We start from the raw sequence: 27,157 nt of genomic DNA, 5'->3' as shown, positions 1-27,157 counted from the left end.
CCCGACTTGGTACCTCCGTTAATGGATGCTCCTAGTGCTTCCTGAGGACTCCAAGCACTCTGGCAGACACCACAATCACCGAATCCGAGAAACCTTTTAAATTCTCCCAAGCATATGAATGCTGTAGACCATTGAATAGGAACCATACGAATAGGCTTGTACTCCTAGCAGTCAACTGGAACAGCATACCATAAATCCTTCCCCCAATAATGAGACGACACATCACTTTGAGGGTAAAACAGGAACTCTGGACTGGCTCATCCAGCCTGGCTTTTATTTCCATCTCACACATACAGGCCACACCCAGGGGGAGGCATAAAATAACCAATCCGAGATATGGTACAACCCACACATCCCCTCCCCTTAGCCTGAGAGATAATCCACTTATTATACAGTTTAAAACATAACTTTTACACAATATCTGTAACTTCAAAACCATACATCACATTCACATAAAAATACATATCCACAATCAATCCATTCAGGGGAACAACATATTAAAAAATGGCATGGATCAGACCAGGGGTTCAAAAGTTAGTAAAGTATCTTTTAAAACCCCTAGCTTTCCAGGTTTACAGGGCCTTCTCTGTGCTGGAGAAGTAATTCAATTATCTCCCAGCACAGAAAGACTCCATTAAGCACATGGGGACACAAAGACAGTCAAACACTTTAAAATACATAAATTCACCTTTTACACATAACACACAGACATTTCACCTATCCCCAGATAGCTGGGATCTGCGCGCACAAAACTACCGAATAGCGCGCAGATCCTACTCACACAGTACAATTGCCATGGAGCTAAAGTCTTTCCCATAGTCTTTCATTATATGAATAGGCTCCATGGTATAGCTATCTGGGGTATCACGTTCCCATAAAGTCTGGTCCATAGTCCAAAGGCAAGAGGCGGGCAATCAGCCCCCTCCAAGGACACGTGGCGAGGTCGGTTTCGCCACAATCCCAAAAAGTCCCAATATGTCCATCGATGATTTTAAAAGGGCCAGTAGCAGCAATATAAAGTACAATATGCCCCAAATAACCCAGGGGCCATAGTCAGCAGGTAGGAGGCTAGCAAACAGGCTTCTCCAGGGCCCAGTGGCGAGGTTGGTTTCGCCACACGGATCATCTTCAACTACATTTTCAATCGGTTTGGTAATGAACTTACTAATTGTTTTAGGTATTGAACTTACTATGATTATTTTCTTCCTTTAAATATTTACAGTACCTCTGGTGATGTGGGACAGAGATGGAAATGATTACATCTTAGAAAAGGAAAAAAAAACTTAAATATGCAATTTGAGGTTATTTAGTTTATTTTATCAATCACAATGTTATCAAAGTAATACTATCAGGTGTGAATTTACTTAATATGATTATAGACATAAGAGGTCAATTGAGTAATCATTGTGTAACTATTTATTCTATTGAGTTTAGCAGTGAATGTTTCATGTACATATATTTAAATTCCTGCTCTGTTTTCTAATACTGGGGCAATGATTTATGAATGAAACTGTCTGGAACATAATTCTTAGAAATCCACAAAAAGCAGATTTTAGATAACGTTCTGATTAAGTAACTTGTGAATACTGATTACTTATGTCATCAGCAGAAATGTGCAATGTAAGACTACTTAACCTTTGTAATGTTTGGTGTATGATTGCTCTGGTTGTACCATATGGTACAAAACATGAGGCTGGTGCCTTGTTCTACCACTCTGTCTCTTTTCATCTTCAAGGTTAATTATTTAAAGAGTATATTCCATAGTATTGTTATCTAAAAGTCTCCTGATATCTACCTATGTGCATAAAATATAACTGTATGTACTTTGCATCTGTTTTTTTTTAACCCCTTAAGGACACCATTTCTGGAATAAAAGGGAATTGTGACGGAATATTTCCATTGTGTGTCCTTAAGGGGTTAAACAGCTTTTTGTACAGCACAAGGCCTGCCTTAATATTAAAGTGGATTAGGTGACCACCAAAATAGTAAGTCAGCTGCCCAGGAGGTTTTGGCAGTGATGCAAAGTCCCTTCATCAATAACTGAAGTTAACAAGCAGTAGTTACACCCAGTGAGTTAAGAACAAAGCGTAAAAGGTAACTGGTAACTAATTTAACCTTTGACTATGCCGACGGGATGGTTAATGTGCTATCTTTTTCTGGCAGGCATATAGGTAAATCTGTTTTATTGCTCTGTTGCTTGAAAGTGAAGGTTATGATCACTATGGAGTAGAAAATTTGGAACATGCCGAGCACTGTAGTGGGTATGGTGTCAGTAGTGCCCTGCCTCACCATTGTTTTAGAATGAGTTGACTACATACCAAGAGTCTATCAGGCGCATTCCCCTCCTCCACTACCTCAGACAGACAAATGGTGCTCTCAACCAGCATGTTGCTGTGGATATGGTGGTAAGAGTGTTGGAGTGTGTACACATATTTTTTTAAAATGTATTGAAAGCTGTTTAAAGATAAATACAATTATTAATTTATCATATGTTTTTATAAATATAAAGGAAAAAGTTTTAATCAAAGCACATTCACATTTATCTTACCAAAAAACACTCCAAGTACTGTGAAATTCTGGACTGAAGGAAGACCTGATTGACCTTTTGTTAATATGTTACTGATGTCACGTGCGTTTGGGAGCTCAGGTGGATCTGCTACTTGGTAAACCCCATCCGAATAAGAGGCTGGGTAAAGGCGTAGGAGTTTAGAATCTGGTGATACATAAAATGAACAGTCACAAAAAAACACAAGTGAAACTTTATCATAGTTCGGTGTGTTGCAGTGTTGCAAACTGGCATAACCATTAATGGTATGTACATTGCGGTTTCAATGGTTCCCTTGACTATTGTCCCAGTTTTAGAACTTTCCATGACTTTTCAGATTATTCTTTGACAAGTTTGTCCACAGTGTCTACATGACATAGGAAATACCATATTTACATATAGATGTGGAACTACTTCCAGGTAAATGAATTTAAATTTAAATCAGATTTACAAAGCAAAAATTATTTTACAAAAACTGGACAATAGCCACTACTAAAAGCTATAGTGTTTATGGTGCTTGGAATACTTCTTTAATTGTAGATAAATTATCCATCCTGGAGATTTAGATGAAATTACTTCTGTTTTTTGAAAATTGCTTTTGTATCAACAGGAATATGTGAAAGTGTGAACTTGTTTGACTGAGTCATCCTAAATTACAGTTACTCTGAGTAATAAACACATTTCTATTATTGTAACTATGAAATAAAGTTCAAGAACAATGAGTCATATTACCAATTAACACAGATCACATTGCAAATGTAATAACAACAATAAGAGACAGCTTTGACGTCGCCTACCTGTGGCACCAGTGCTGTGATGCGCAAGGTTATTATACCACCCGTCATAACGTTGGACTTCCCAGTCAACAGTCGCGGTTTTATTACCTGTGAAAAAATCACATTAAAAGCAATATGAACACATTGCCAGTAACCAGAGCAAATATTCATTATATATTATATTCTATCAAATTCATTTTATTCAATATTCAGGAAGTGTACGTACAAATGAATAATAATACAGCTGTATGGGAAGCAACCATTGCCATAGTGAAAAAAAACAAAAAAACACACCAAACCACTGTAAAAATGTCCTAACTAGACATCTAGAATGATCGTTGACCTAAGGTTTAATGATTGATCAATAAATGCAATTTAATTTAGTATTTTTCCTAAATGGACTGTTTTATAATATGTACTAAGAATTACAAAATAATTGATGTAATTCTTTATTGTATTGATTTAAGCACATTTATTAGTCAATTAATGATTGGTGAAATATATTAACATAGAATGTTTCCTAATTTTATGCTACAAGTACGCCATAATAAATCATTTTAGAATTGCATTTCATGGGCTGTATGTACCTCCCCATATATATATCATGTACTCTACGTCAGTGCTCCTCAAACCTCTCCTCAAGGCACACCTAACTGTCCAGGATTTAGGGATTACCCGGGTGTTTCTACAGGTTTAAAAACAAACAAAAAAAAAAACACCTTGGGGTCTAAGGTGTTTTTAGTTTTTTTGGTTTTTTTCTTAACACCTTAAATACACCTGGGTAATCCCTAAATCCTGGACTGTTAGGTGTGCCTTGAGGAGAGGGTTGAGGAGCACTGCTATATGTAATAGAATCATGTTGACCTCTTATTGGTGTTACATTTTTCTGATATTTCTCTCTATGAGAAACTTGTTACAAGATATTTGTATTTATTAGAACAGAGAATTAATAATTTACCTTTGTATACTAATTACAAAATATTTACTTTTTTTTCTATCAATGTATATATAGATAATTGGGTAACAGTGTTTCCTAATTATGATTCATTCTATGAAACTGTTTTTAATTGTGTTACTTACCCAATATCCCCATCACCCATATATTAAAAAGGCAGAGCCAAAATACCAGTAGCCTCCAAATCATGGTTATTACCGCTGTCTTTGAAGCCTAAAGTAGATGTAAATAGACAACATAAAAGTGACAAATGAATAAGCAATGATGCATAGAAATAAACTTAAACAAACATAGGCTAAACCATTAATTTCTAAATGAACCATGTTAGTTTTAGAGAAATATATTATGCGTTTTTCTTTTTACATTACAAGGTTTGGTTGAAATAATAAATAATGACATACTCAAATGTAGGTGTCCCAGAAAATGTTGCCAAGCTATTCTCTATTCCTATATTCAAAGTGGATGTGTGTTTATCTCTTTGAAAATGTGTCTGTTAGTTCACATTAGCTAAATTCAGTAATTTACACAATCTCAGTCAGGTACTAGACATGGTTAACCTGATTTTGCATAGACATATCATAGCTGATGGCATGTGATGTAACACTCATGAGTTTGGAGAAACACTCATAAGTTTGTATAATTTGGTAAAGAATAAATTATTCTCATATAGGTGTCAGCAGTATTGCTTGCGTCTCTAAGCATTATTTGTTTTAGCTTTTATGCCCACTTGTATTTGGTGATAGATGACTGACAAAGAGGACATACGACTCTGTGTGATTCAAAGGAATGTGCTGACACTTTTCATATCACAGCATCTTTTGTTAATGAATCATGATTTCATAGTGAGTTATAGCACCCCCTATACAAATAAAATCACATTTCCTAGGAAAGGCTTGACATCACAAAACGTTGGCAACAACAATGTACTTATGTTTACCACAAAACTTTGATGAATAAGATAAAAAAGGTATTACCAAAGTATAACATACTCTTGCAAATTAGTGATTTAAATAATATGTCAGTTCTTTGGACTTTGCACTAGCCTTTGTCACATTGGAAAAAATGGCGGCATATAATGGCACCCATACGGTGTCATCTAAATTATTAAAGGCACCCAGTGAAGTGGTCTGGGTGCCAGGTCCATCTACGGTTAACCCTGCAGCTGTAAACATAGCAGTTTCAGAGAAAAGGCTATGTTTACATTAGGGTTAATCCAACCTCTAGTGGCTGTCTCAATGACAGCCGCTAGAGGCGCTTCGGCGATTCTCACTGTGAAAATCACAGTGAGAAAATGCTGCCGTCCATAGGAAAGCATTGAGAAATGCTTTCCTATGGACTGATTGAATGCGCGCGCGGCTCTTGCCGCGCATGCGCATTCATTGCTGACGTTAGATGAGGGAGGAGATTTCCCCAGCGCCGAGGGAGCCCGGCGCTGGAGAAAGGTAAGTGTTTAACCCCTTAACCCCTCTTGAGCCTGGTGGGAGGGGAACCCTGAGGGTGGGGGGGACCCAAAGACCCTATAGTGCCAGGTAAACAAGTTTGTTTTCCTGGCACTATAGTGGTCCTTTAACTTTTCACCAAAATTATCCAGAAACAGCATTGGTCACTTTGAAGATGATTGGGCAAATAGTCAACTTTTAATAAACTTTTAATAAAGCTTAAAGTAGTTTGGTCAGTAGAGAACCTGCTATTCATTTTTATACAAGAGAAGTCTCTTGAATCTGAGAAGAGCACAAGTGCTGCTATCAACTCTGAATTTTAGTCTATAGGAAATGTAGTGATTAGTTTAACCAATAAACCCATAGGATTATTTTAATTGATATTTTTTAAAATATATGTATAACAGTTTAAGGGCATACACATTAGAAAGAAAATTATCACAAACTGCATTTGTTTGGGGGCTCTCTAGGTTCAGGGAAAGAGATTGTGAAGTTGTTGGCATAGAAGTTTCCATCTATTTATTTATATTTTTGGTGTTGTTTAACGCCATAGTTAACTAAATAAGGATATAACTAGTCAAGTTTTGTTGTTTAAATATGATTTACTATGGATTATATTTCACTGACCTATATTCCGAATCTGTAAAAGTGATCGCGTCAAAGTAAAAGCTATATAATTTAGTAATAAACAAATTAATATCATATAGTGTTTACAATATTGCTTGAGTCTCTAGACATTATTTGTTTAGGCTTTGATGTCCACTTTTAATTGGTGATAGATTACAGAGAGGACATAAAACTCTGCGTAATTAACAGGAAGGTGTTGACTCATTTGATTTAACAGCATACATTGTTAATGAATCATGATTTCATAGTGTGTTATAACACCCACTACAAAAATATGATCAGATTTCCCAGGAAGGACTCAACATCATAACACTTGGCAATAATAATATATTTATGGTTACTAAAAAGAAGGAAGGTATTACCAAGGTAAAAATTACACTTGCAAATCAATGACTTGAATAATATGTGAGTTCTCTGGATTTTGCACTAAGCCTCGTGTCACATATCCACAGAAAATCTGTTACAATCTCAATGTATTTCCTTATCATATCTTGCCACGCATAGTAGCTTATCAACACAAAATTCACTTATTTAAAAAAAGTCATACAATGTAATAAATATAATACAGGGTGAAGGATTTTGATGCATCTAGACAGTGCTATCAGCATTATCTTTGGTTGGTCTTGATCTTCTTCATGGGTTATGTGAATGTGTAGAATCTCTATGGGAAGTGTTCGGAATCTCCATGCGGATCATGTAGAATCTCTATAGGAAGTGTTTAGAATCTCCATGTGAGCATGTAAAATCTCTATGGGAAGTGTTCGGAATCTCCATGCGGATCATGTAGAATCTCTATAGGAAGTGTTTAGAATCTCCATGCGGAGCATGTAAAATCTCTAGGGGAAGTGTTCGGAATCTCCATGCGGATCATGTAGAATCTCTATAGGAAGTGTTTAGAATCTCCATGCGGAGCATGTAAAATCTCTATGGGAAGTGTTTAGAGTTTCCATGCAGAGATAAATGTGGGTCCTGTAATCATTGTTTACCCTCTAGTGGCTGTCTGAGTGATAACCACTAGACTTGGCATTAGGCAACAGTGAAAACACTGGCTTTTCTCTGAAGAGGCAGCTTTTTATCTGCTGAGGCTGCAGGGACAGTTAATCTGATGTCTAATAATCTTTGTATAATGTTATGTTGATGTATATGATATTATATGAATTATTCCTAATTAAAGTTACAATTAAACATTAATAAATAAAACAGAGATTGTTTATTTCACAAACACTCATTCAGCACATTATGAGATTTGCATATACTGTCATAAATTATCCTTTTATGAAAAAAAAAATCCTCAATACATAAACTATATAAATACTAGAAAATTAAATTTGGCATCAATTTGCAGTAATGCTAATATTTGCCTGGTACATTTTAATGCAACTGTAACTGGCAACTGGACCAACTGTTCTAAAACCATTTACTAACAAGTACTTTTTGTTTTAATAAAAACAAAATTGGCAAATAATTATTTGAAACATGGAATGCATAGATAATACTTAAATGTAGACCAAAACAGCAGTTTTGCTTATAAAGAATGCCTTAAAATTACACATTTTTACACATTTTGTTTTATTATGTATTCATCATTTACAGAAAAATGTGTGAGATTAAACATTTTGAAGATGGAGTCTGAAATGTTGACATAGAGGAATAAATATTTGTGTTGTGTCAAAATAATAGATAAAAATGGTCAGGTAGCCTGCCTAAAGGTGCAAGAAAGCCAAAGTCAATTCTAGGAATACAGCTTGAAAATATCACGCAAATGACAAAATCATGTATGTATCTAATACAGTAAGTACATGAATGCTTATATTCTATACAATGCAGAACAGAGCTGCATATAACTAATAGAAACTGCTCAGTATACTTAAAACCATTCTTTGACTGTCAGTTGACAGGTATGAAGTATGACGTACAAAGATGGGGAAAAAGGGGAAGCTACCATGTATGGTCCTCCTGCATAGATGCAGAAAGGATGCAAATTAGTCTTGGAGAGTTATATGTTTTTCTGTTAGGTGGAAGACAACATTGAAAGAAATGGTAAGTAAGTAGGTCCGTGTGGTATAGCTACATGGGATACATTTTGTTTTGCACTGCTTTGCAATCTAAACTAAACGTTAGCATAAGTACCCACAATGGGAGGGAAGAGGTTAATAGTAGACAAGATAACTGATTTGCTGCATTTTGCATGCCAGTTTAACAATTAAAGGGGTTAAAATAAATAGTAACAGAACAGGTGACAGCTGGTCCAGCTTCCTGAAACAGAATCTGATTTTAATTGTTTTCTGCTGATAAAGTACAGCTATAAATGTTTTCTGCAAAAGTTTATTTTTGTTTCCTACTTTGAGTTTTATCTTGTTGGACCGTTCATGCCCAGGAGCAATATGAATAGAGACATGTTTTTTTTGTTTTGTTTTCTTCTGTTATAAACCACTAAGCAATCATCATCACAATTACTACACATCTATTATGTCCTCATGTGTACAGGAAGGAGAAAACAATTGAAACAGCAAAATAAAAATAATTAAACAAAGCATTGAATATACAGGACATAAGTGAATAGCTATCATTCTGCCCATTTTATCTTAAACGTGTGTGTGTGTGTGTGTGTGTGTGTGTGTGTGTGTCTATCTATCTATATATAAATTCTAAATTCAGCATTTTAAATCAAACAAGAAGCTGAACAACACTGCATTAATACATTAAAAATGTAACACAGCAACTCCTCACATAGACATAGAAAGACTCACCTGTCCCAGCACAGTAAGACAGAACTGCTCAGCATTTATCTTTATTATGACGAGTGTTTGATGCTTGTGTCTTGAGTATGTGACTATTTTAAAGGAAGTACATGAGATACAAGGTAGCACTTGGGTTGGGCTGCAATCTAATTTGAATATTTCCTTTCTTTCATCACTATCCATTAAATGGTTGTACTTTTTGTTTGACCAGGTGGTTTTTTTTTTTGTTTGTTTCATTTCCTGGGGGTATAAAAGGGATGGGACCAAGTCAACTACTTAAGATTCCACTTAGACACTTGTGAACTTATTGGTCCTGACAATCATATGCAAACACTCGTACAACTGTTACAGAGGTAAGGTTAACTATATTTCCTCTCCTATGCACAGCTAAAAGGTATGCAATGCTATTTTTTCTTTGTATTAAATAATACACTTATTTTAAAACAAATTTGTATGAATATTTTGCGCAACGTTGTTTGTTAACTACAACTTACTTTTTCAGGTTTTAATAATCCCAACGTGCCTTTTAATAAAACTTTATTTTCTTTATTTTGAATTTATCTTTGCTTTTCTGGGGATGAGGGGGATTGTATTTTTTGGATGGTTTTCTTACTTTTTATTCCCAAGTACCAGTACAGAAAAAAAGATTGTTGCGAGGTGTAGCATTAAACTATGAGTTGCGTGGAGTTTATCTGGAAGGTGATCCTTTTTTTTAGGGAAATATATCTTTACTGCGCATTGGTATTAGCAAAGCCAGGATTAAGGGTAAAATCACAGTATTAAAAAAAAAAAAAACTTGAGATCGACCTTCCGTAACTCCCTAAGAAATCTGTTTTCACAATTTATTATTTGTTTTAGAAACATTAAGGAATATCACAGTTGGTTGTCTTTCTTTATTTTTCCAACTGGTTCAAATAAAAATGTTGTATATAGGCTTTTTTCTATATTTGCAAGAAAAATTTGGAGGGATTCCATGTATTTGATTATCATCTCAAGTATTCCTATAGTTTGATGGTTCCCAAGTTACACTAATATTATAGATTTTGTCAGTATCCCATGTGGGGCAGAATTAAGAAATGCTACATTCTGGAGTGTTTGTATGCCAATGATTTGCTTGGGAACTCCTACTTCAAACTTATCAAAAATCTTGTGTTGAAAGCTGCTTCAGGAAATATGACTGATGAACCAGGGGAAACTTATCTTATGAATAACCATCAATTTGAGCTTGTGGCACGTATCTTCATTAAACGTAGTTCTTAGTTATCAGAAACAATGTTAGATTCCAGATAAAATCACATAAACTTTCCAAGTCATGACCATAAATCTATGCAACAATCGACACTTTCCACAAGTCTCTCTCTGTACTACAATAGCCATAGTCAATAGTCATTTCTCAATTTTTCTGACTCGGATAATTTCTCAAGATTATATGATTTGAATCAGGAAATGGCTTTTTTGAAAATAAAAGTAGAATATCTATTGCATCAAATCACTTTCTAAAACTAGTGATGAGGTTGTATTTTGATGCCTGTGTGGTCTATGCTTTTATCAATGTGTCTGCCACAAAACTGAGTTTCAATACAATGTCAAGTAAAATATATGCTTAATAAAATGTGTATTTTCTTCCTTAGGTAAATAAAAAAAAATACCCGGGAATAAGATGGCCTTTTACAATGGGATATACCCATTCTATCCTCAGGACAGGATGCCCTTTGTCTTCAACATGCAGTCAGTTGTTGTCATTATTGTCTTTTTGATTTTGGCCCTGGCTTTCATCCTTATTGTCCTCGGGATCCGCGGCAAAGCAGTGAGTTATTTATTAATGCATTAAGGTTTATTTGATAAAATTTGATGTTTGATATGATTTGATATTTGATATTGATATGATCATTGAAAATACATGCATGCAATTTTTTTTTATAGTAGTCTCAAATCAATGTTTAAAATTCAAGATTTTACAATCTCTATTTTCCAAATTTGTATACATTAATCACTGCAGTTCGGTTACAAGTTCAAAATTAAAAACATCACACTCAGTGTTGTAAAGCACAGCATTTTGTGACAAGCAACTTTCAAATTTATAAAAATATATATATATATATATATATATTATTATTATATATTATTATATAATTAAGTGATTTTGCCATATATGTTACAATTAATTTGATAATTCATTAAAATTCATCATTTATTTAATAAACTCCTGTATCTTAGATAAAACATATCATTTGTGAACCAGCAGAAACCAATGTTCACCATTTCACAGATAATTTATAAATATTTGCCTTTTTCCCTTCATATTGAATGCCATTTTTTTTTTTTTTATAAATAAACCTGGCACTTTCAATTTCAAAAGCTCTGATTCTACACGTAGCACAGATCCATCCAGAAGTAGAAATTCTACTGTAAGAATAAAAGATTTTACTATCAGATTTTTATTGACCTGAATGTTTATTGACTGATTACAATGGTAAGGAAGTCACTGTAATTTGCATAAAACTCCACTGTGAATTAGATAAGACATAAATGTTTTATTTATATGATTGTAATTATTGTAAAGACCATATATTGCGTAGAAGCACAATAAATGAAAGATAAGGGTAGCTCTTCAACAGTACTATAATATTTTAGGGAAATGCTTTAAAAATATATGCAATTGTTTTCTAAATTATCCCTGATCTTGAATGTAAAAAAATCAAATGTTCCCTGGCAAAGAAGAGAAAAAATATTTTATCTTTGTTTTACTTCTTTTTCTTTTATTTTATTTTTGTGTCTGTTTTGTCTTTTGTCTTTCTCTGTGTCTTTCTGTCTTGTATGTTCTCTTTAGTGCTGGGTTCTATTTATTACTTAGCGATTGTGTTTTGCTTTTTAAATTGTTTTAAATCCCCATTGTTTTTCTTTTTTTAATTGTTTTAATTCCCATTGGTGTTTATACAAAATGTGTTCACTTGTTATCTTGAAATGTCTATTTTGAGTACTGCCCTATTGTAGGAAACCAACACTTTTTTCTTTTGTCTTGGATTTCTGCTTCTGTTTTTCTTAATGGTACTTGAAAAAATATTTACTGAAAAACAAAACGTGACACATAATTGATCAAAGACCCATTCATTTTAAAAATAGCACTTTATTATTCAAAATGTTATCACTTTCTCCTACATGAGCACGGGGATATTTCTTTGTATCCACATAGTACATAGTCTCTCCTAACATACACATTGTTCATAGATGCATTGAAATATTTGAAACATTTGAATATTTGAAATATTTTGCTACCTTTTTGAAAAATGCAGCCTATAAACCTGACAATTTTGCCAATCTATTTGAGCTATTGCACTGAAAACGAAGTCCAGATACTTTAACATGGTGGGAAAGCCCCCCAAAACTTCTTAAAGTATTATACAAGACTTTTTTAGAAAAGGAAAAAATGAAATAAAAATTAAGGAGAGATTATCTCGCTATGATTTATATTATACAAGACTTTTTTAGAAAAGGAAAAAATGAAATAAAAATTAAGGGGAGATTATCTCGCTATGATTTATATTATACAAGACTTTTTTAGAAAAGGAAAAAATGAAATAAAAATTAAGGAGAGATTATCTCGCTATGATTTATATTATACAAGACTTTTTTAGAAAAGGAAAAAATGAAATAAAAATTAAGGGGAGATTATCTCGCTATGATTTATATTATACAAGACTTTTTTAGAAAAGGAAAAAATGAAATAAAAATTAAGGAGAGATTATCTCGCTATGATTTATATTATATACAAACAGCTTCCTGAAAGTAAGTAAGTAAAACGAAAGTATGCAAGTCCAAGCATAAACAGATATATTTATTAGATGCCTGAAAATGACACTCCTGTTTAGGAATTTCCATTAATTGCATTTGTCAAATACACCTGTACCAATTGCGACATCGCAATGAGGAAATATTTCTGCACGGTTTGCCTACTTCAGTGCATTTTATTATATCCTCAATAATACGGGGGATATTTTACAGCATGTTACATCTCTATAAAAATTCCATATTGCGTTATCTTTCTATTGTGCTTTCAATGCCATCATGCACAATCTATTTTTTGCTATCGTGACATTCTGCAGTTTTTATAACATGCTTAAACACTTACTAATGGGGAAAAAAAAATGTTTCTTCACAGAGAATATTCTGGACGTGCAGAATTTTAACAAGTCTGTTTATCGGAGCAGTTACTGTGGGTATGTATGGATTTTTCTCTCTTAAAAAAAAAAAAAAAAAAAAGAAGAAAGTCAAGATAAAAAAAAAGTATAAATGTTTCTATCCCAATATGTGCAATATTAACATCTGGGAGATATTACTTATTTATTTATTAATTTTGGTGGGCAGAAAGAAAGCTGCTACAAAATCAACAGGTAGAATTTCCAATAACTTTGGGAAATTTGAATGGAGCTTTCTTCTCTCATTCTCTGACAGTTAACGGAAGACATAGTTTAGCTAAATGAAAGAAGCAAAATAGTGTTTTCCCTATTTTTTCAAGAAACAAATTACTATCCTTTTACTGCTTTATATTGGCAGGGGGTTGGGCATTCTCATGGCATACTACGTTTTTTTTAAGTGGCAAAGTAGGAACTTTTATTGCCATGAACTAAGCAGTGGAAGTTTTGGAGGAAGGACATGGGAATTGTAACATTTATGGAGAGCTCTAGACCTATTCTTTAACCAACTCCATCCCAAGGACCGTAACCCCTACTAGGGATCATTATCAACCCACACAAATAGGGTAATAGAATCAGGCCCCGTTGCTTGTTAATTTTCAAGAATAGGAGAAACATATTGCCTTATTCCCTGGGATTTCCTGCAAGTAATTTTATTTTGCCCAGTTATAGTTATTTTGTACTAAATATAAACATTTGTAGACTGCGTATGGTGTATATGTCAGTACGTTTGATATAATTTCAATTATGACTGATTATTTCAAATTCATGTAAATAATAAATGCTAACCATTAGCATTTACTGGATTTCCCATATAGAGTCTTGTAAAGAAAAGTCGTGGGCCTGTACTGACCAACTGCAATTGCAGTTGCTGGTTATGGGGGACCTTAACATGTATAGCTTGGAAGAAAGACGAGGGGATAAGAGAAACATTTAAATACATAAAGGGAATCAACATAGTAAAGGGATAGACTATATTTAAAAGAAGGAAAACTACCACAACAAGAGGACAGCAAGGTCTTAAATTAGAGGGGCAAAGGTTTAAAAATAATATCAGAAAGTATTACTTTACTGAGAAGGTAGTGGTAGAAGTGGTAGAGGTTAACACAGTAAATGAGTTTAAGCATGTGTGGGATAGGCATAAGGCTATCCTAGCCATAAGATAAGGCCAGGGACTAATTAAAGTATTTAGAAAATTGGGTAGACTAGATGGGCCGAATAGTTCTTATCTGCCGCCACATTATATGTTTCTATGTTTCTACCTGTCACTTTCTGGGAGCAGGGTAGTTGGTGACAGGTGCCCAATTTGACTACTTATCCCACCGGGGGAACTCCTGGCAACATAGCCACTACGTCATGCTTGGAGTGTTACTTTAACATAAGTTGTCACAGAGAAGTGACAATTCTGCTTTAATATATGCAAATGCAAATATTAATATATTTAATATTAATTAATATATCACTGAATTCAAACCACATTTGCTCTTGAACGGTAGACAAGGAAAACATGATTAAACTATTTTCGTTTATTTCTAAAATGCAGCTGTTAACTTCACCGCAGACTGGGAGGTGGGCGTAGTTAATGCTACAACGACATATAAGTCCTTCAGTAATGCTGTGGTGAATGCAGATATTGGAGTTTATGTTGGACTCAAAGGCATCAATGTCACTCTGAAAGGTAATAACCATTAAAGTGTGTAATATTTATAGAAATAACCAGCTTTCTGTCATTTCTAAAAGAGAATGATGGTAAATCTTTGCTAATCAGATTTTGAATAACCCATCACGCTCTTCTAGTATTTAAGAACTATGGCAGCATAATATCTGTAACTATCTTCAGAGATATCTTCTGAAGTTCTGGCCCTCAGGCTTACTGTGCATTATTGGTAAGGAAGTTCAGAAGTAACCTAGGAGCTAAGGTTTGCCCTGGTTGCTTTTAAGTGTTAAATACTTTGGTGAATCACATTACAGTCTTTTTTAAAGAATTAGACGTTCTGGTAACATTTCTTCTTGAGTGAGTGAATTTATTCAGAATATTCAGGTGCATGATAAACATTTCAACACCATTCTATCATATTTCTCTTCTGTAAAGTGATAAATAAAATATTTGAATTTTACAATTATTTATGTCATTTTATTTATTTTTAAAAAAAGTGTTCACACTCAGGTTTAATAGAGTTGTTGTCTAATGGTACAGCATTTGTCGTTTAATGGTATAGTATTTAAAAACTACATTTTACATGATGTAAGATTTTAATTCAATTAAAGATATACTTCATCATTAACAAAATAGAATTTTTTTTGATCATGATAGACACATCATACTAGACAATAGCTACTGTAATTAATCAGAATGCATGATCTATGGAGATGTTACACTCCAAATACAGCATCAACTTATACTAGTGTTCAGTAATCCATAACTTTTAGTGAAGAAATAAATATGAGAATAATGCAATTAAGCACTCACATCATTACGAGTGTGCTGACTTTATGTATACATATTCCACAAAAACCACATGTTTCCTGAACCTAGATTAACTTTGACCACAAAGTAAACAAACCAGCAACTACATAAACCCTGGCATACTGACACAAAATAATCTTTGGCTGTAGCCGCTATTGTGTTCATTGATCAGGAAATGAGTGAGAACCAAATATCCGACCAGGAAATAATTTTATTGTACCACCCTAGGGCACAAAAAATATAGGCACTTGGATTTTAATATAGAAATGCTAACGTCTGACATAAATATTTGCCGTCATTGACTCTTAGCCATGAATAGCAGTAGAGTAGGCTGGCATCAAAAGTGGAAGGGCCAACCAATGAAATGTAAAAACATAGGGCATGGAAAGTCAGCAGAGGATGCACCCAAATAATAATTTGCACCCTACGTTAATTATACAATTATTTATGCATATTTTAATTAAAATATTATTTTATGGGGGCATAAAATCAGACTGGCACATTCACAAAACTACCCCCCCGTTAGCCCTTCAATGTCCAGTATTATGTGGTAGCACTTAAGCAGTAAAATAATGCATTAAAGCAGTAGGTATGTCTTCGTTTTTTAATATACTGAGCAGAATATAATTATATGCACTTTTTTTTTACTCAGGTAATCCTATTCATCAAATTAATGAAACAATAAATTACAATGAACAGTTTATATGGAGTTTTGGTCAAGATTTCAATGAATATTACCAAGAAGGACTTAAAAAAGGCCTGCCGAATCCAATTTTGTACATCGCAGAAAAGTTCTCGCACTATAACCCATGCGGTTTGTTCGCACAGTATAGATTGTCTGCACATTATGCTGGAGCATGTATGTGGTAAGTAACATTGGCAAAAAAAATAAAATACAAATATCACTAAAATGATATGTGATTAAAATACAAATGTATTAATTGTTCTCTGTCATATATATTTGTATAACATTTATTAAGTTTATTAACCAAATGATTGTGCATTATGTGTTCCAGGGTGGCATTCTGCTCATGGGTTATCTCCAATATACTTTTCTCCTTCTCGGTTTTCATATATGGAGCTTATATGATCCTTGTTACCGCATCTTTTTTTATATTCTCATTACTATCATTTTCAACCGTACGGAATGTTGGGTTTTGCGACATCAAATTTGGAGCCGAGTCCCTGACGACGTACTACGGAGGATCTTTCTGGCTTACTCTCGCAACTGGTAAGTCATAGAATGCAAATAGCAGTCTGTTGTAAAATACATTTTGAAAGTGAAGAATGCCATTCTACCTGTGTATGATTTACTGAGATTATAGGCTTATAGATTTACTGAGATTATAACCTGTTCAAAACTGTTTGCAAACCCTCTCTTTATACTTTGACCTACTATTTAGATGCAGCTAGCACTTATGCAACTTGTGTGACTTTTAACCAGTTAACTGCTGCCTGTCAGCAGTCCTTCACAGGTGAGCTACTGCTTTGTGCTCCACTGTGGTAAAGCATAAGATAACTCAGTGCAGGCAGCCGTTGTTACACTAGAATATACTGCTGGGTATCTTGGAGAAAAAACGGAGCCAGGTCAGCAACCCCTTATTTTACACTTTACTTCTTGACTGCAACCTTAATTTATTATCAATACGCTTCTATGATCTAGGCAGCTTTTGTGATATTTAACTGGCTAATCGCCGTCTGTCAGAAATCTGTCTGAGCTGAACCATTATCTTGGATCTTTCAGAGGTTAAGCACCATAGAACATTATCAATTATTGTATGTGGGGCTAACCCATGTCGTTAGTTGTACTATCATGTAGGGATTTACTTATCCATAAATCTTTTAACTATTGACAGCACTGGTTTAGCAGTCAACTTATCTCCCCCCTCTTGTTACAGCTATTAGTGATATAATATAGTATCACTTCTATTACTTGGGAATACACTGATGTTATATTATAGCAAAACAGTATTGCTTCAGCATTAGTGTTATTATGTATACACTTTTACAGCTTGTATAAGTAGTCAGAGGTTTACTCGCTGTATAGTCTCCACTCACTCCTGTTGTTCATATGATTTTTCTTTAATATATTTGTATTTTAGATTAATTTATTAAAAGTTACTTTTTAAGCCTAGAATCTCAGTAAATCATACACAGGTAGAATGGCATTCTTTTCTTTTTTTGTTTATTCTCTATGATATTCACTATTTAGGGGTTACCCCCCTTTTTTGTGCCCTCTACCTTGTGCTATCTAAATTTTGGCCCTAGGTTATTTATTTTCATTTTCCTCGTATAATACATTTTTTAAGTGTTTCATAAAGTAAAGTCTGCTAACTAATATTTCATGAATAACCTACATTATTACAGCTTATCAGAAACCTGATCTGTTGAATCGGGTGGCTTTTAAAGTAGTTTTATCCATTTTCACCTGCAAAATTAACCTAGTAGAAAAGTAATTTAGGATTAAGAAAGATCCATGCAATGCTAATCCAAAATAAGGAAAAACTCCTTTTTGATTAAAAATTCTGATTTATCAATTGTATTCAACTTATAATTTTCTAAAAAAAACTTTGCATTTTGAGACATCCTGAAACACACACATTCTAAGGGGTGTTAAAGAATACACACAATAATATCCAACTAATTTATAACAATATATAAAACTAATAAGTAATGGACATTTTACTCTCTCTTTTGTGTGTGTGTGTGTGTGTGTTATTTTTCAAGGACATCCATAGTCTAGATATCATTATTATCCAACTTAGTTTTCCTTTTTCTTTTATTGACCTGAAAAAGAAAAGTTGAGGCTGAGAAACAGCATCTTGATTACTTATAATTGAGTTATATTATGGTATTAGCTGAGCCATAATGACAAACATCAGAGAATTGACATTTGGGATGGATAACTGACCAGGCAAAGTGAACCACATCTAAATGTTAGCATGCCACTGTTCTCCAATAATGTGAGCAACTATTTCTTAATTTGTTTCTTTAGGAGAGTTCTACTAATGCTTCGTTATTTTCTTTTCAGGTCTGCTCTGTTTTGTAATTGGATTTACACTAATTGCGATGAACGTATTTATTCCTGAGAAGCTGAAGATATTTTTTGATTCTTCTGAGGGGGAGGAAGAAGATTATGACTCAGCGGAAATATACATAAATAACAATTGTTCACATGTCCCTAACTCAAATATTGTATAACTGCCAATATGAATAGTGGACATTTCATAAATTAATTTCAAGAAGAACTGCACTTTTCAGTGAGTCAGTGGTCTACTTCTTTATGAATTCTTCACCAGTGTAGATGCAAGCATACCTCATCTTCTGAAGTCCATCATACCTATCAAGCTTCTGGGAAGCTGTAGTACCAATGATTCATTTTCATATGAAGAGTTACTAAAAGTGATTTATGGAGACAACCCTCTCCATTTCATTATATACTTGAACAAAGTCTTCTGTGAGGACTATACAAGTAGCATATTGTATGAGTTATGCACTATTTTGTAAATGTAATATTATCCCCTTAAGGACCAAACTTCTGGAATAAAAGGGAATCATGACATGTCACACATGTCATGTGTCCTTAAGGGGTTAAGATTGTTAATTAATGTACTATATATTATTGTCATTCTAGTTACATAGTAACCACAGTAGTTTAAAATAAAGAAACAAGTCTATCAAGTTCATTTTTTTCACATTTCTTTCTACTGTTGATATAAAATAATTTGAAATTCATTTCTGATGTGCTGGAAAAAAATATATGAAAAAATTCCATCTTGACTCTGAAAGGGCAATCAGATCCACCCCCTTATTCAACTAGCTGTTACCATTAGAATTAACCATTAGTTTATGAATATTCTATCTAATGAAAGGCATCTAGCCCCTTCTCAAAACATGCATTTCATCTGATAAGAAACTCTGTCTACATATTAATTGTTTTTACAGTAAATAAACTTTTACTATAAATCATCTATTTTTTTTTGTACAACCCTGTTAATGAACAGTTTACAGGAGCTCTTTATAAATGCCATCATATAACCTGTCAGACATATTTTTTGAAAGATAAATGGATACTCTAAGCACCAAAACAACTTTAGTGTAATGAATCTCTGCTCAATCCTCTGCCTCTCAGGAGTTAAATCACCTTGGTTTCTTTTTTTGCAGCCCTAGCCACATTTCCCTTGGCCGTGATTAACACAATCTCCATGAAATAAAAGGGGTTCATTTTCAAGCAGATGTGACAGCACAGTGTGTTTACTTTCATGCGCTGTTAATTTAACTTTATTCACACACACAGGAAGATCCTGCAGGGTCACGCAAATTATCAACAGAGTAGGAGATAAGGCATTCTAAATGAAATAGACTGTGCAATAAAGGGATTTTAAACATTAGATCTCACTTTACTGGCAATGTGTAGGGAGGCTGTGCAGGTCACATGCATGGTAGGTGTGACTATGGCTGTTATTTAACTTATAAATGACAGAGAATTGAGAAGTGAGACTGCGGGGGCATGATCTATACATCAAAACCACTTTATTAACCTAAAGTTTTTATTGTGCTTATAGTTCCTTTTAATAGATACCGTTTTGATATTCTTTGTTTAGAACTAAAATGTGCCATTCCCATTATTTATTTTGTAGCTCATCTCAGCTATTTTTTGACAGTTCCGTAAATTTCTTCTTTATAATTGCAGCACATTTTTAGATGAGTTACAAACAGGCAACATTATGCTATTCTTATACATGGCAACACTTAACTGGTCTATGCAGTTGTTGTCAGATATTAAAATGTATGCCTTGTTTGATGCCTAGAATTTATCTCAAATCCTTTTAATTCACCATCATCTCTTACTGAGGAATATTTGGGGTGTTATCTACTTGTGCGTTTCTCCTCCCAAACTGCATAACTTTGTGTTTGCATGGGCGATGGACAAAAGTTTTAGATAGAGTGATAGAGGGGGGGAAAAAAGAAACAGAAATGAAAAATAATGGATATATGGTACTAGTAATACTTGTTTTGGCTAACTTAAATACAAAATTGTGTGATTTATGTATTTATCTTTATGTTAACATATATATTGATAAAACAATAAACATACATTTTGTGAAAAGTAATTAAATGCTCAGTTATTGACTAAAGCAAATTGTTTGTAATTCAAAGTAAATTCAAAATTATTTTCCAGTTCTCTTCCAGAGATATAACTCTTACCACGTTTACCCAGTGGTGTATTGTGGATTTGTGCTGCCCTAGGCACGACTAAATTCGGGCACCCCCAAAATCTAAATTTGCCCCAGTATTCGTGTCAGGGCCACTTTTTTGACGGACAGACACATGCCCTTATTGATACATGCACTGATATACACTCACTGACAGATACACAGACATTGGCACACACATACAGTCATTGGCACACACTGTTTAACCAACACACACTCTCATTGACAAACACACACTGACAGGCACACACTCTCAGATACACATAAAATGACATACACACACTGACACACACTCACAGGCACACTCATTCTCACTGAATTACACACACTTTCACTCACTCACAGACACACTCTGACAGCTACACTCACTCACTCACTCACTCACTCACTCACAGTAAGGTGGACAGCTCCAGAACATGAGGCAAACAAGGCATTTGTCTGGGAGCTTGGGGTGGCGTTTTTTGGCGCTCCACCTGAAAGTGCCGCCCTAGGCAAATGCCTTGTTTGCCTTGTGGTATATACATCCCTGCGTTTACCACTCCTCTCACATATAGGGTTCCCTAAAAGTTATAAGAAACAGGTCCTTCCTGCTTAATACAACTTTCAAGGAACCTCCCAACTTGAAAGGTGTGGGAAACCTCAGCCTAATTAAATTAACTCATACTCTACTGTGCAGCAGATGTAGGATCAGAAGGGAACATGTGCCTAGTTATCCTGGTCGGTATCGTCTCAAAAGATTTATGTTTATTTTTGCCTCTGGCACTAGCATGCTGTGTAGAACAAAATGGAAACCATGAGGTTGCCTTTTAGCTTAAGAAAGAGATTTAAAAAACTCTGCATATTTATAAATTGATTAACATAGTTTACTAGTCTTGCACATTAGTTTGATTCTAATAAGTAGGTTTGTCAGTAAAATCATTTTGTTTGGCGGACCAAAATTTGTACATGTGTTATTTCAGTTAGGACATATTTAATCTGAAATCATTTGGATGAATTAAAAGGGCATAAACATGGTCCAATCAGTGTATTGCAAATAAGAAGATAATACAAATATTATGTATCCCTTTTGTAGTATTTTCCCACCATTTGGTTCACATATCAAGTGAGAAGAAGTAGCCAATAGAGGGGAAAACAGAAGGATGAGTAAAAAAACCAAATCTATATTAATATATTTATTGATTTCATATTTCAGAGCACTGTTCTATTTGTTTTGTGTCACATAGTACAATAAAATTACAATTTATACATATATATTTCCACTTTTTATTTGTAAACTCTGTCAGATACAGTAGAAAACATTACACAGCAGCATAAAGATTGTCAAAACAAAGTTACATAGTTACATAGTTACATAGCTGAAAAGAGACTTGCGTCCATCAAGTTCAGCCTTCCTCGCATATGTTTTTTGCTGTTGATCCAAAAGAAGGCAAAAAAACCCCCAGTTTGAAGCACTTCCAATTTTGCAACAAGCTAGGGAAAAAAATCCTTCTTGACCCCAGAATGGCAGTCAGATTTATCCTTGGATCAAGCAGTTATTACCCTACATTGAAAGATTATATCCTTGAATATTCTGTTTTTGCAAGTATGCATCTAGTAGCTGTTTGAACATCTGTATGGACTCTGATAAAACCACTTATTCAGGCAGAGAATTCCACATCCTGATTGTTCTTACAGTAAAAAAAACCTTTCCTTTGCCTTAGACGAAATCTTCTTTCTTCTAGTCTAAATGTCTAGTTGATAAGGCATAGCAAGGTACATGCATGACATCGTACATGGGTGGATGATAACAATCAGGAAGTGTTACAATGAGAAGAGTTATCAGATGTCACAAAAGGTGCATTTCCAACAACTTGGATCAATGCATTAAGTAGTGGTCCATGTATCCTGAAGTGCCTCATGTAAGCCATTTACCATTAATTTCTTCTATTCAGTATAGTATATAGTTGCGAGCTTAACTAAATGCACCTTTAACAGTGATAACAGAAACAATAAGAAAATGGGGTTGTTCTCCCCGCTGCCCAAGGGATGAAATTCCCCCTTCCCCAACCTCTAGTGGGTGTAGTAGCCTCATGAGGGTTAGCCTGATGAAGTCCAGCGATGGTGCCCAGATGGTTAAATATTGAGTATACCAGTTTGTGAAGGAATAGGTGAGTTCTTCCATTAGATATATGGTTTCAACTTTTTGAATCCATTCTCCTATTGATGGAGCAGCGGGATTTTTCCAGTTAATAGGGATTAGAAGATTTACTGCTGTATTAAATGAATGAGAAGAATGCATACAAGTTTAATGATCAGAAAAGAATAAAGAAGGAATTGGAAAGCCTCAGTTGTTCTGGGGACATTTATTCCTCTTATGAAGCGGCAATAGGATTATTTTCTGTCTCAATAAGTTTTGATGGTTGGGCAGGACAACCAGATATGGTTTGGGGATCCCTGTGTCCACACCTCCAGCAGTTATTTGAGGCACTTGGGAAGAAATAATGTATCTGAGTGGGGGTTAAACGCCACCTAGAGATCCTTTTGTAATTGCTTTTGTGTGTGCTGTTGCATTTAGAGGACTGGAAAATGTTTGACAAAATGCGTTTCCAGTCTTCCTTAGTTTTGTTAGGGTTCTTACCTGAAGTTGGTGTCTGTAGCGCAGATATGTTTGCTCACCATTGCAGATAGACACAGTTCAAAGTGACCAGGTAAGAAGCCACCTGGACTGTGAATCTGTGCACGGAGGCTGTGCAGGAAAGGTATTCCAAAGCAGTACCGACAAGATCACAAACAGCAGTATAGTCAAGGGATAGCTGAAATCAAAGAATGACAGAGGTCAGGATAAACGAAGTGTAGCCAAAGTCAAGGGATGCCACAGGTCAGGATAAATTAAGAGTAGCCAAATTCAAAAGCCAGGGTCAATATGGAGCACAAATTCAGGAGACTTGAAAACAGGAACTGAACACATACCCCAGGATCAAAAACTTGATAATGTTCTTAGGGAGGGGCAGTTTACATACCCAGCAGATGACTGATCTGTCTCAGGTGAAGCACAGGCAATGACCACAGAAGAAGTACATCCCCCAGTGCTGCAGACATAGCCAGGTAGAACAGGGCTAGAACTACTCCAAAGAATAGGAACTGCTGTGCCTGAAAGGCAGCTTAGCAGGCCCAGGACCACAAAGGACACAGGTTTAAATCCCCATTTGGGTACTTCTTGAGATTTTTTAACTCTTCCTCCCAGAGATTTGTGAGTTGGAGGGGTAGGGGCTGGGTTGCCTCTTGTTGAATTTGTTTGCAGAAAGCAGATAGATGTTTAGATTTTAATGATTGGGTTTTGCAAATTACTTTAAAGGGGAAAGGTCCCTGTTTCCTCATAGTAAATTGGGGGTAGAGCAGGGCTGCCCAACAGGTAGAGCCCCAGATGTTGTAGAACTACAACTCCCATGATGCTTTGCATGCCTTTAGAGTGCATTTAGAATGGCAAAACATCATGGGAGTTGTAGTTCTTCAACATCTGTGGATCTACTTGTTGGGCAGCCCCGGGGTAGAGGTAAGAAAGTGTGAGTGACCAGGATTTTTGGTTGTGTGTTAGGTAGGGGTTGGTTTGAACCTCTGATCATCTAGTAAAGCATGTGAGGTAAGGTGAATTACAGAAACTGTCGAATGATTTGACGTGAAGGCTCAAAGGGAATAATGAGTTATATGTTACCAAGTAAAGGGGAGACGGGTAGGGAGAGATAGCTGGAAGGATTTAATTGCAAGACCACATTCTTAGAGACCCTATGATGGTGGGATGGGTATTGTGGTGAAGTTAAAGATATGACTGGCAAGATTTGTGCCAAGGAACGGTAAGGATAGGGGCCAAGAAGAAGGAGTTCTGTATATGGACCCTTTGCTTTTGATTATGTAGTTTGGGCCATTCATATATTCTTGTTAAGATAACTGCTTTGTGATAGGACTCTATATTTGGCAGTCTCAGACCTCCCTGGAGTTTATGGCTAGTGAGAACCTTGTGTGCTATTCTAGGATGTCCTTGGGACCATACAAAATTGGAAAATAGTTGTTTAATTGACAAAAAGAAGTAGGTGGGGAATGTTATGTGTTGGGTCTGTACACCCTGTTCCAAATTATTATGCAAATTATATTTTTCTCATTCACCTAAATAATTGATGTAAATAACAGTCAGCATAATTCTGATGTTATCAACTATTAACCCCTTAAGGACCAAACTTCTGGAATAAAAGGGAATCATGACATGTCACATATGTCATGTTTCCTTAAGGGGTTAAGAGTACAATTCAAATTTTATTTAACAAACCTCCTAATGATACAGTATTTTTTTTTAAAATGAAAAACGTACAATGCACTGTTCCAAATTATTACGCACAGTAAGTTTCAAAACACTTTATAGGTTGTAAAGAACTGAAAATTTTAATTTGTCAAACTTATAACAACATTTTAACTTTTTAAACAATTTAACAAGTCACGTTACATTTTAACATTGGACCCCTTATTTGATAGCAGCTTCACAAGTCTTGCATCCATTGAACGTGAGTTTTTGGACAGTTTCTGCTTGAATTTGTTTGCAAGATGTCAGAATAGCCTCCCAGAGCTGCTGTTTGGATGTAAACTGCCTCCCACCCTCATAGATATTTTGCTTGAGGATGCTCCAAAGTTTCTCAATAGGATTGAGGTCAGGGGAGGATGTAGGCCACACCATGACTTTCTCTCCTTTTATGCCCATAGCAGCCATTGATGCAGAGGTATTCTTTGCAGCATGAGATGGTGCATTGTCATGCATAAAGATGATTTTATTATGGAAAGCATAGTTCTTCCTTCTGTACCAGGGAAGAAAGTGGTCAGTCAGAAACTCCACATACTTTGCAGAGGTCATCTTTACACCTTCGGGGACCCTAAAGGGGCCGACCAGCTCTCTTTCCATGATTCCGACCCACCACCGCCTTGCTGACGTCGCAGCTTTGTTGGAACAGGGTGGCCATCCACCAACCATCCACTACTCCATCCATCTGGACCATCCAGGGTTGCACTGCACTCATCAGTGAAAAGGACTGTTTGAATATTAGTCTTCGTTTATTTTTCTGCCCAATGCAGCCATTTCTGCTTGTGAGCATTGGTTAGTGGTGGCCGAATAGAAGGTTTATGCACAGTTGCAAGACTCTGAAGGACTCTACACCTTGATGTCTGTGGGACTCCAGAGGCACCAGCAGCTTCAAATATCTGTTTGCGGCTCTGTAATGGTATTTTAGCAGCTGCTCTCTTGATCCAATGCATGGATCTGGCAGAAATCTTCCTCAAAGTGCCTTTATCTGCACAAACCCGTCTGTGCTCTGAATCAGCCACAAATCTCTTAAAGGAACACTATAGTGCCAGGAAAACATACTCGTTTTCCTGGCACTATAGTGCCCTGAGGGTCCCCCCACCCTCAGGGACCGCCTGCCGCCCGGCTCTGGGGAGAGGAAAGGGTTAAAACCTACCTTTATTCCAGCGCCGGGCGGGGAGCTCTCCTCCCCCTCTCCGCCTCCGATCCTCCCTTTTGGCTGAATGCGCATGCGCGACAAGAGCTGCGCGCGCATTCAGCCGGTCGCATAGGAAAGCATTTACAATGCTTTCCTATGGACGCTTGCGTGCTCTCACTGTGATTTTCACAGTGAGAATCACGCAAGCGCCTCTAGGCTGTCAGTGAGACAGCAACTAGAGGATTTAGAGGCTGGCTTAACCCTTATATAAACATAGCAGTTTCTCTGAAACTGCTATGTTTATATAAAAAAGGGTTAAACCTAGCTGGACATGGCACCCAGACCACTTCATTAAGCTGAAGTGGTCTGGGTGCCTAGAGTGGTCCTTTAACAGTACAATGATCACGCTGAAAGCGGCACTGTCATGGCCGAATCCCATTTTTTTAACCCCCCTCCCGCATCCACTACATATAACAGAACCCCTAGTCACGCCCAAATGCCCCTAAGCCCCCCATATTACCTATTTATTAAACTTTATTTTCTGCCCCGATCTATATTCAGGGCACAGCCATCTTTGTGTGGGTAGGTGAAGTCCCTGTGGGACACGTCATCTGCCCACACTAGATAGCACTGAGATTCCCGCACATGCCCAGTGAAACACCTGGACATGCGAACGGGAATTTCATCTATTCATTCATTCATCAGACAGACGAATGAATGAATAGAGAAATCAGCCGAA

General features: G+C 35.6%; 2 protein-coding genes across 2 annotated transcripts in view; one reads left to right on the top strand and one right to left on the bottom strand.

Annotated features, from left to right (window-relative positions):
- The window catches only part of LOC134603310 (dual oxidase 2-like), a 68,574-nt gene extending 59,406 nt beyond the window's left edge, over positions 1 to 9,168 (bottom strand). Inside the window, exons 1-4 of the mRNA XM_063449165.1 lie at positions 9,093 to 9,168; positions 4,402 to 4,489; positions 3,343 to 3,429; positions 2,549 to 2,713 (exon numbers count right to left, since the gene is read on the bottom strand). Coding sequence (XP_063305235.1) covers positions 2,549 to 2,713; positions 3,343 to 3,429; positions 4,402 to 4,465 — 316 coding nt within the window. The 5' untranslated portion in view covers positions 4,466 to 4,489; positions 9,093 to 9,168. The remainder of the gene's footprint in view (positions 1 to 2,548; positions 2,714 to 3,342; positions 3,430 to 4,401; positions 4,490 to 9,092) is intronic.
- Positions 9,169 to 9,370: 202 nt separating this feature from the next.
- Positions 9,371 to 19,256, top strand: DUOXA2 (dual oxidase maturation factor 2). The gene is made up of 7 exons (XM_063445719.1): positions 9,371 to 9,436; positions 10,715 to 10,890; positions 13,243 to 13,300; positions 14,820 to 14,954; positions 16,396 to 16,609; positions 16,760 to 16,974; positions 18,775 to 19,256. Exons 2-7 carry the CDS (start codon positions 10,744 to 10,746, stop codon positions 18,942 to 18,944), a joined length of 939 nt encoding a protein of 312 aa, XP_063301789.1. The 5' UTR covers positions 9,371 to 9,436; positions 10,715 to 10,743; the 3' UTR covers positions 18,945 to 19,256.
- Positions 19,257 to 27,157: the final 7,901 nt, after the last annotated feature.

This window comes from Pelobates fuscus, chromosome 3, assembly GCF_036172605.1.
Source record: "Pelobates fuscus isolate aPelFus1 chromosome 3, aPelFus1.pri, whole genome shotgun sequence".
Taxonomy (NCBI): domain Eukaryota; kingdom Metazoa; phylum Chordata; class Amphibia; order Anura; family Pelobatidae; genus Pelobates; species Pelobates fuscus.
Note: the sequence above shows the minus strand (reverse complement) of the source record. Positions and strands in the feature narration are given on the sequence as shown.